We start from the raw sequence: 10,820 nt of genomic DNA, 5'->3' as shown, positions 1-10,820 counted from the left end.
AAAATAATAATTCTATTCACTAAATCTTTGGATATGTATGGAGTTTAGAAAATAATGAGACTACAAATTCTATTATCAGAGATTATTTTCATGATTTATAATTTTATCAATTAAAGGGTGAAAATCAAAACTTTTCATTGATCAAAAGGGCATAGATCGAAGATCCAAAATTATTGCTAAACATTAATCTTTTAACCCTTTTTTTTTATTAACCAAGTTGACTTAATCAAAGTGGCCTATTTGCTATCTTTATGTAGTGACGTGGCAATATCCTATTGGTAACAATATTCAACTCTTTAGGTAATATTGAAACCCCACTAAATGACAAGATATTCCAAGCATGTACTGACTTTTCTATGTTCCTGAGGGGTAAAGTTGTCCTTCCATAAAAGTATCCATATGTCTGAAAGACGAACCATGTGGAGCACCGAACTACTACACGTGCTAACGATGAAGAAGGGTATTATTCCATACGAGCAAGTCCATGGTACCACCTACTCCTTCCGTCCTATTTTATGTGTCGCCATTTGATCGGGCACGAAGTTTAAGAAAAAAAAAAAGATTTAATAAAGTTTATCAAATTATCCTTTATAAAAAAATATTTCTTGTTCAATTTGAATTTGAATACTTAAATAGTTGGTCAACTTGCCAACTTACCAATTTGAAGTAAAGTTTAGCAAACTTAGAAGCTAAATTTGGTGTCTATAAATAGCCATTATTTATACATTTTACTCCCTTCATCTCATTTTATGTGTCATCATTTTCTTTTTAGTCCGTCTAAAAAAGAATGTCATGTTTTCTTATTTGGTAAGTATTTAAAAAATATAATTACACTTTTACCCTTATTGGGCCCACTTAATTAAAAAAAAATATAGTGACACATTTTTTGATAAAAGACAATTTGGTAAATATTATCAAGTCTTCCCTTATTTCTTAAACTTCATGCCAGATCAAACGACGACACATAAAATAGGACGAAAAGAGTATTGAGATATCCAATTAGTTACAAATGTACTACTAAAATTCATTCTCTAAAGTTGTCTCTTTTCTTTAAATTTGATATTGATTTTTTATCTTTATTTCATAAAATATTTTTATTTTTTTAATATTTTATAATTATAATATTGAATTCAATTTGCATACATTTAAACTATTTTTACAAGATATTTGTCCTTTCACCAATGATAAGTATCAGATACTACTATTAACAAAAACAATGACAAAAAAGACAAAATCACTTAGTATTTTGTATAAGAACACTATAGCTAATCGACTTCTTGAACCAAGTCTTAAAAATTAAAATTTCTTTTTTGCATGGATCATTTTTTCTTTTGATAGGTGTTATGTGATTCAAATGTAAATTATGTGAGGTTTCAAAGTAAAATAACATCTGATAGCAATTCTTTTTAGCTTCTTCAATTGAAATAAATATAGTATTATCATGAAATTTCAAATTCTATAGGCCAAATCTAATATATTATTATAAAATTTACTGTTCAATTTAAAATTTCACAAGCTTAAAGCATTTTTATTAGACATGCATAATTTAAAGTTCATCAGCTTAAAGTGTTTTTATTAGATATTTTCGATTTAAAGTTTGAAATTCTTTTTGTGCATATTCTAAACTTTTAAGATAAGTTAATTATTTAAAATATGATATCTCTTTTAAATATACATAATTTAACGTCAATAAACAATAAATCCTTATGTATTTTTGGAGAATATAATCAAATTCATAATTTGCAGGATTATTGAATTTGTTTTATTAGTTTGATCACATGTTAATAAAATAAGAACCACACCGAAATAATCACGATTAATAATCGCATGCTTGTTATAAAATTTGTTTTTGATTTTGGAAAGAATCTTCAAAGAATTTTTATCATTGTAATTCCTCCTTTTTTTTTTTTCTAATTTAAATATATAACTAATTACATATTATTTATTTATTTCTATATTTATATGATTTTGGATTGACTATCTATATGAGTGATTTGGTCCAACTTTTGTCCCGTTTCAATTAAGGATAATGATGATATATATAACTAAAAAAAGGAGACTTATTTAAGATGATTAATTTACCTATACAATAAGTATTTATGATAATTTATTTATATAATGAGTATTTACGAACATACACGGAAACTTTTAAAAATATGAGAGTTAATATGATCATTTTATGATGATGTGTTCAAATATTTAATCAAAATATATCAAAGTATTCGGAATTCATGTTTAAGGTATTGTAGATATATTTAGTTTTTTTCTTTTTTGAAATTTAGAAATAACTTCTTGTAGAAAAATAAAGTAATATTACGTACAATAAATTCTTATAACTAAACACTTTTTAAAATTATTATACATAACAAAAATTTTAATAAATCGAGCTGTCTAACAACCCCAAAATAAGCAAAACCAACAGTAATTAAGTGTCATATTCACACATTAGATCTACCCAAGTATTATAGTGGAAATCTAGCAAACAAAAATACAGGTATTACTACATTATATTACACTATATATAAATTATTATTTTATGTCATTATATTTTGATTGGTGTACACTATAGGCTTGTCATAGTAATACATGTACACAATCTCCACTCTTTTCTGCCATTTCAAAGCCTCTTAAACTATACTTCCTTCTTATTCTCTCCTCTCTCTGTCACATGCCATTAATGTCCCAAAGCTTTTCCTTCTCTTTTTTATACAAAATATACAAATATTTTTTTGCATAATAATAAATAGCCCATCTCATATTTCTTTGTAAAATAAATTATATATTACCCATTGATATATATATATATATAAATATTATACTATAGAGGATATTCATATTGATAATTTATCCCATTGTTAGGTATTGAAATCTTGTTATTTCAGTTTCTCCAGCTCCCATTAAAGGTGAGTTTTTTTTTTTTCTTAAATAATCATTTTCTTGTTCGTATTTAGCTTTTATTTATTTATTTGTTTTTGTTCATTTTTTGAATCTTGAAATATGAGTTATTTTGGGGTTTTTTTTTCAAGAAAGATGTGATATTTTTGTTTATTTTTGGTGGTTTTGTTGTGTTGAATGGCTTTTAGTTATAAAAATTTCAACTTTTTTGGTAAAATCTGTATGTTACTTTATTGTTGTTATGCAAATGGGATTAAGTGGGAGAGCTGAAGGGAATTTAATGATGTGAATAATTTTGTCAAATATAGAATCTTTTTTGCATTTATTAAAGACACCTTGTGTAGTATATTCTGCTATCCGTTGATTTTCTTGGGAAATAAATGGCTGCATATTCATGAATATAGTTTTTGCTTATTAAATGTAACTGGAATATCACTGCTTTGATGTGAGTTACTTGAGCTGAGGGTCTTTTGGAAAGTCTCTCTGCCTCCACGAGGTAAGGATAAGATCTGTGTACACATCATCACTGGGGTATGTTGTTGTTGTTGTTGTAACACAACTGGTATATTCTGCTGAATGTTCAATTTACGGGGAAAATGATCAATCATTTTTTACTTATTACACACAAATGGTTTATTCTGTTTTGTATTGATTTCTGAATAATTGCTGTATATTCAATTTCGTGATCTTTTTACAACATAAGGATGTAGATTAGCTTTATTGTTCTTTGAGTGAGGGTCTATCCGAAACTGGCTCTAGTTAAGGTTTGTGTACACTCTACCCTCCTCAGACCACACTTGTGGGATTACATCAGGTTTGTTGTTGTTGTTCAGGATATAGAGTAGCATTTAGCAGAAACACCTTTATGACTATGTTCTTATTAGAATGTTCTGTCTTTTGGCCTCGTCTTTAAATCAGTTTGTTGTGTTAAAAAAGAGTTACTTGAGCCTAGGGTGTTTTGGAACAGCCTCTCTATGTCCACGAGGTAGGGGTAAGGTCTTCGTACACTATACCCTCCCTGGACACCACCTGCGGAAACACAGGGTATGTTGTTGTTGTTGTGTTAAAAGAGTTTGTTTTTCAAGAAATTGAAGGATATTGTTTGACCAAGCCAATTTGGTTCGAGAAATTAGTGTCTAACTGGTATATTTACAAGAACACAACGAACCTGATTCAGAAAATTGTTTTGCTCTGTCACTCATTGCAGGGAAGCATTTGGATGGCATTATTGTCTTGGAATTGCATACCGAAGTTGGTCAAAGATCCTAATAACTTAGTAGATTCCTATAAGAAACTATTGCAGGCCTGCGTATGAGGCAAATGTTGCTATAGAACGTGCCGGGGAGGCTTGAAGATGGATCACATTAGTTCACTTCTTGCTAAATTTTGTCCTGATTTTCTTATAGGTTCCTCCAAGTTTGAACTTTGGTACTTGTGGTAAGATGCAAATCTCCATTCATTTCTTTTGGGAAAAGAACACCACTTAATATTGGTTCCATGTTAAAAAAAAAAAAAACTTTCTTATTTTGTCTTGAATGTGTGATATGTATTCTTAGTGGAAATAATTTGGAGAATTGAGTGTTTCGAATGAGTTGGTCCTGATGGAACCAAAGGCCTTTTGAATGAGTTGGTCCTAATGGAACCAAGGTATAAGGGTAGGATTAGAAGATACCTTTGTCTCAAGGATGATAGTGTGACTAGGGGCTGGAGTGGTCCCATCGAGATGGGCAAAGAGGTTGCAGTCATGCATAAGCATGGAAAATTGAGCTTTCAAGTGGTGAAGTTTGCCTATCCTTTTTCTTTGGAACCTTTATTTGTTATTAGATAACAAGATTTGGCTCAAGATTGCCCATTTTTGTTAATTCCAGCGTTTCTTTGAATGTGATTACTTAGTAAGTTTCCATACCAAGGCTCAATCCAATTAAGTCCGTAGCGTCTACCAATTTCGATATCCCCCTTTCTTTTTTTGTTTTGAGTTTAGGATCTCTATGTGATGTCATTTCTTTTTCTTTTTGGGTAATTAGGAAGCAGGTTTGAGCTGAATAATGATGTTGGTGTTAGGATCGATTAGCAGTTCACACACACTAAATCTATGGAGAGGATGAAGAAAACTAGAGAGAGTTCTTGAGGAGAAAGAGAGGTAATTTCGTGGTAACACCCGTGGGTAACCTCCACGGCGGACAGGCTATTTATATTAATGACTTGGAGTATGTACAATTACACAGAGAATGAGAATAAAAGGTACAGGTTGAACCGCGTGAACATTAATATATAACAGTACGTCACATATTAATCAGGCTCCACAATCTAACAGTTGGTACTGGTTGTGTTGTCAACTTTGATCTGTCTTGTTAGAGCGTATAGAGACCTGATACCATATAAACACTTGTCATTAAGTAGTGTTACATCAACTAAGAAGGCTCCTAATTGAACACGAACTGTCGAAAGATAAACATAAGCTAACTACTAACAGTATTAAACTTACTACTTAGGGGTCGTTTGGTTTGAAAATGGTTATCCCGGGATACCTAATTATCCCGGGATAAAATAAAAGAACACATTTTCCTTTGTTTGGTCGGAGGGATTAATCCAACCTGGGATAACTTATCCCACCATTTTCCCCTTAGTCCCGGGATAACTTATCCCATATACATGGTGGGATAAGTTATCCCGGGATAACTAATCCCGGTATTAGTTATCCCGAGATAACCATTTTCTAACCAAACGACACCTAAGAGTAGTGTTCCAATACTGTATACTTCTTCATGTTCATGCTGAAATTAGTAATGGAGACATAGGTATTGTGTCGATATATTCTGGTTTTCTCCCCTTCTTAATTCTATTTTGGAGATGTTGTCAAGAAAGGTTATGTAATAGCGCTGGAAAATATCACACTTCATCGATTACAAGAAGTGTTTCCCTGTCCTAAAGGATGATTTAGTAGAAGTGTTTGACAATTTTCATTTTCCCTATTCGTATGGCATCATAGTTGTGGTTTATTTATTTGCTATGTCGGGAAAAGATTTTGGTCTTGGGTATTATGTAGTATCTCTTCCTTTCTTTTTCACCTTGTGGACAAAGTAAAATAAATCTTGAGCAACTGTGGCTGGAGGGATTTGAAAATGAAACTTTCAGATAAGGGAACAACTTCGAGATAGAAAACAAACTATACTATTAGAGATGATTGTCTTTTCGACAGAAATTCTCTCAAGTGTCTCCTCTAGTAAGACTTAGACTCAATGCATGTGAACGTGTGAGCAATATAAATTCATCTGGTGGCATAGTACTTTTATATATTAGTAAAGTTGTTGGTCAAGAACAGTTATAATCTCGTTGCTGAAATAAGTTATCATCACTATACATGTCATATAGCATGTTCTTATAATCCTAATTTATAAGAATTTCTGGCCGTGCATTTTTAGCAATCTTGGCGAGGTAGCGCGTGTGGTAAGGAGCATGCGAGGACAAATTGTTTTTTTCAACAATGATATAATTTAGCAAATGAATTTTCATGAAATATGCTATGCTTTGAATTTGCTGTAAAAATCTAGACATATCTTAGATCGATACCAAATAATTTACTTCTAGTTTTTAGGGGAAAATGAGTACATTTCTAGTTTCTAACTCATCTGAAAATGTGCAGACTATAAAACTTTAAACCATGAGAAGATGTTAGGCAAACTTTTACGCTGATATCTGATGGCACCAAGACATCCCCGCCTTATCGCCAGACGATCTCATGGAAAAGTCATTTTCATCGTGCTCTTGATACTAATACCGATTTTGCTCTTTGGCATTTATCTCCATTTCCATAAGATCACCTATTTTTTCCGCCCACTTTGGGACAAGCCTCCACCTCCGTTTGTGCATTTGCCACATTATTATGCTGAAAATGTTTCTATGGATAATCTTTGTCGCCTACATGGATGGACCCTACGTCCTGAACCACGTCGTGTATTTGATGGGATCATATTCAGCAATGAGCTAGACTTGCTTGAGATAAGGTGGCGTGAGCTCTATCCCTATGTTACAAAATTTGTGATCTTGGAAGCCAACTCCACTTTTACTGGACTTCCGAAGCCATTGTACTTCTCTGACCATCGGGAACGATTTGCATTTGCTGAGGATAAGATTGTACATGGTGTATTTCCTGGCCGTATAGCATCCCCTGGGTCATACGAAGATCCGTTTAAACTAGAAGGACAGCAACGCATCGCAATGAACAGGTTACTTCATGCTGCTGGTATCTTTGAAGACGACCTTCTCATTATGTCAGACACCGATGAAATCCCAAGCCACCACACTATTAAACTCCTTCAGTGGTGCGACGGAGTGCATCCCGTGCTGCATCTGGAGCTTAGACATTACATGTACTCCTTTGAGTTCCCTGTTGACTATAGTAGCTGGCGTGCCACTGTTCACATTTACAACAGGTGGACGAAATATAGACATTCCCGCCAAACAGATGTTATACTTTCTGATGCAGGGTGGCATTGTAGCTTTTGCTTCCGGCATCTGCAAGATTTTGTATTCAAAATGACTGGTTACAGTCACGCAGACAGAGTTCGGCGTAGAAACTTCCTAAAGTATTCTAGGATTCAAAAGCTCATCTGTGAGGGAGCTGATCTTTATGACATGTTACCCGAGGAGTATTCTTTCCAAGAATTGATCAAGAAAATGGGATCAATACCTCGCTCAGCATCTGCGGTTCACCTTCCAACATACGTCATTGAAAATGCAGATAAGTTTCGATTCCTCCTCCCAGGAGGTTGTCAGCGATCACCGCGATGATTCTTCCAACACGGTAACTTATTCAGTTTGCTTCAGCTGCTAGTTTTAGACCTTAGTGTTGTTTTTCCACTCAAATTTGCACATGTTTTAGCTAATATGAGTTGAATTTCCTTTTGGTATGGAGAAAAATAGTTTCCCATACCTTTGCAATAGAATGTAACACACATATTTACATCAATCAAGATGCCTGTCAAATGGAAAAAAACATTTTTCTTGCTAACTGCTCTATTTTTGTGTTAATGGATCCCAATTTGAGTTACAACTCACACTTTTGAAAATATTAAAGAGAAATCTAATTAGTTCCTTATGGGACATCCGATAAAATTGGAACGATCCTGAGAAATAACTAGTAACGTTCTGTGTGGGGTTGGCTTAGTGGCCAATTTCATTCTCACTTTTTATGGGATAATAAAAGTACGTTGAAGCTATGCTGCTTGGACTCTTGTTACTGCCATGTGATCCGGAGGTAATTGGTTCGAGGCATGGAAATAGCCTCTTCCCGAAATGCAGGGTAAGACTACATATAATAAAACCTTAGTGGAGCGCTTAATACACTGGGCTGCTCTATCTCTTTTGCTTAAGCTCCACAAAAGTGTTGATGGGTACGTGTCGGATCTTTCAAAAGCGGTACATTTTAAAGGATCTGATATGGCTGTGGCATCATTTTTAGAGATTCCGAGCAACATATAGCTTTCGAGGTGCATAGTGTGCCTAAGATCTTGAAAAGTTGTTGCAACAAATGGAGAAAAAAGGTGGAAAAAAGGGAACTCAACAAATGCCTAAAAGAAGGAAAAAGGGAAAAGACAAAGCGTTCGTAAGATTCTCCAGAAAGAGAGGTGATCTATTTTCCTTTCCCTTTAAAGTAAACACAAAATTCGTTTTATCTTTAAAATTGGTGATTTTTTTTTAATATGATTACTGTGGAACAAGCGGAAGGTGAGTTGTTTTCACATGCGCGCTCCCTCTTTCTCTCTATCTATGTTTAAAATATCTCAAAATATATATATGTACTCGAAATTAGTATCCGTGATGGCATTGCAAATCTTATAAGTAAAATCCTTGATCCACAACAGGTGGTAAGGAACCATTCAACAACCAACAAAATTGATCAATTGAACACTCTTGTCCAAAATTTCTACTTAATAGAAGTTTATACATATAGATTAAAATTTAGATATCCTTAGGAAATTAATGGTTTAACTATTGGTGGAGGCACTTGTCAAGTACAAGCTCTAAAGTTTCAAATTCCAATGAAAAGGGCATTTGATGATTTTGGTTAGAAGAAAAGAAAGGAACAAATGAAGTGACACATTAATCTGAACTAATTAGATGGTACTCGTAAAATGAGAACTTACACGTTATTCGTGTAGTGAAAGCGGAAGACTAGATAAGGACAATTGGAGAATTCGAAACCAAAATATGCCCTACAATTAAAAAAAAAATTAATGTATGTCATATAAAAAAAAAGGAATCAAAATAGACTTTGTGCATTTAATAAGTGCATAATGCCTTTAAATTTGTTACGGAACCTGGCTGACGATGTTAGAAAAGTCAAAATTCATATTGTGGACTTAGTAATTGCACAATTCATTTTTTTATGGATTGTGCACTTAATAAGTGCATAACCTATTTTTTTATGAATTGTGTTCTTGCACAATATATTTTTTAAGTGAAAAAATGGATTGTGCACTTAATAAGTGCACATTATATTTATTAATAGGTTGTGTTTCACGTGCCACTTTTTAAAGATTGTTTTTAGTCATCTATTAATAAATAGATTGTGCACTATTTAGAGCACAATTCATTTATTTGTACTATCTCTGTTTTTGCACAATTGTATATTTTTTTAATAAATAAATAGATTGTGCACTAAAAAAGTGTAAAATCTTTTTAAAAAAATGATTTGTGCACTTTTTTATAAATAAATAAATGTGCACTAAAAAAGTGCACTTTGTACTACTCATCTTGTTCAGACACATCAACAAGAATATGTGCACATAAAATGTGCATATTATCTTGTTCACTTGCTTCAACAGTCCTTTACAATTTCTATATAAAGGGAAAATATGGTCTTCTTCACTGCAATAACTTCAACTTTTTTTATAGTTCAGATAAATTTTTATTCATTTAAGTCTTAGAGAATGAAGAGTGAACGCATCAAAGTTGCACTTTTTTGGGACGGTGAAATTGTTCATGAGGGTAATACAATATATTATAGTATTTCTCTCAAGTGCAACGTCAAATATTCAATTTCAATTGGTTACAAGAATTTGTTGATTCAATTTTTAGAAGGATGGAAATTAAAAGTGATGATTATGATTTATTTATAATTGGACAATATTCAAATTCCTTATCATCAAATGGTCTGGTAAATTATGGAGAATGGATTATCAATGATGATGAGTTATTGACAGAATTTTTAAGGCTTCCTTCTGATTATGCCATTCAAATAAAATTAAATATTCTTCAATTTTATGTTAAGAAGGAGCGGACGAGTCGTCATGCGCACTCTCCTGCACAGACGAATGTCTATACACAACTTGCGAATCTTAACTAATATTGATGATGCCCGGTTAAGTCAATATAGCAATTTTTTCGACGTGAACGTTTCTCAATACTTCATGTCGAGTAACGTACCGACACTAACTTCAGTACCTGATTTGAATGAAATTTTGAATCAAAGTGACTGGTAATGTCGATGAATACATTTTATTATTAGTAATATTTATTTTTATTGCTTTGTGTTTATTTGTTATGTCATATTATTGTTATATTTTTTTTAGGGGATTAACTTTTGGTGAGACGAATAATGATGAATTTTTGGGGCAAGATTATAATTATGTCCAATCATCACAGCTTGGTTGGATGGATAATGCTGGAACATCTTCAAATATTCCTCTTTCGTTGAATCTTGATGTTGCCGAGTATTATCGGTAGGTAAAATATAGTTGTTATTATATTTATTTATATTTATAACATATATTAAAAATATTTAATATTAGAAAATACAGGGATAATGTATCGCGAGATGAGCATGTCATTCCCGAAGATATTGAAAATGGCGATCAAGCAAATTATAGCGAATTGTCATAAAGTGATGATAGTGCACCTAATAATGCCGATGGAGGTGAATG

The 10,820-nt window shown here is 32.6% G+C and overlaps 1 protein-coding gene across 3 annotated transcripts; it reads left to right on the top strand.

Annotated features, from left to right (window-relative positions):
- Positions 1-2,512: 2,512 nt before the first annotated feature.
- LOC107877746 (beta-1,4-mannosyl-glycoprotein 4-beta-N-acetylglucosaminyltransferase) lies at positions 2,513-7,906 on the top strand. Of its 3 annotated transcripts, none has more exons than XM_016724450.2 (3): positions 2,513-2,903; positions 4,103-4,332; positions 6,539-7,906. In XM_016724450.2, the coding sequence occupies exon 3, from the start codon at positions 6,595-6,597 to the stop codon at positions 7,684-7,686; it is 1,092 nt and encodes a 363-aa protein (XP_016579936.1). In that variant the 5' UTR covers positions 2,513-2,903; positions 4,103-4,332; positions 6,539-6,594; the 3' UTR covers positions 7,687-7,906. The 3 variants fall into 3 exon arrangements, with proteins under 3 accessions (XP_016579936.1, XP_047249423.1, XP_016579937.1); XM_047393467.1 differs by having other exon boundaries at positions 2,581-3,391; XM_016724451.2 differs by lacking the exons at positions 2,513-2,903; positions 4,103-4,332 and adding an exon at positions 4,357-5,035.
- Positions 7,907-10,820: the final 2,914 nt, after the last annotated feature.

This window comes from Capsicum annuum, chromosome 7 (genome assembly GCF_002878395.1).
Source record: "Capsicum annuum cultivar UCD-10X-F1 chromosome 7, UCD10Xv1.1, whole genome shotgun sequence".
NCBI classification, from domain to species: domain Eukaryota; kingdom Viridiplantae; phylum Streptophyta; class Magnoliopsida; order Solanales; family Solanaceae; genus Capsicum; species Capsicum annuum.
Note: the sequence above shows the minus strand (reverse complement) of the source record. Positions and strands in the feature narration are given on the sequence as shown.

Coding starts and splice junctions, on each gene's coding strand:
- LOC107877746 (XM_016724450.2), top strand. CDS start 6,595: ATGGCACCAAGACATCCCCGCCTTATCGCCAGACGATCTCATGGAAAA.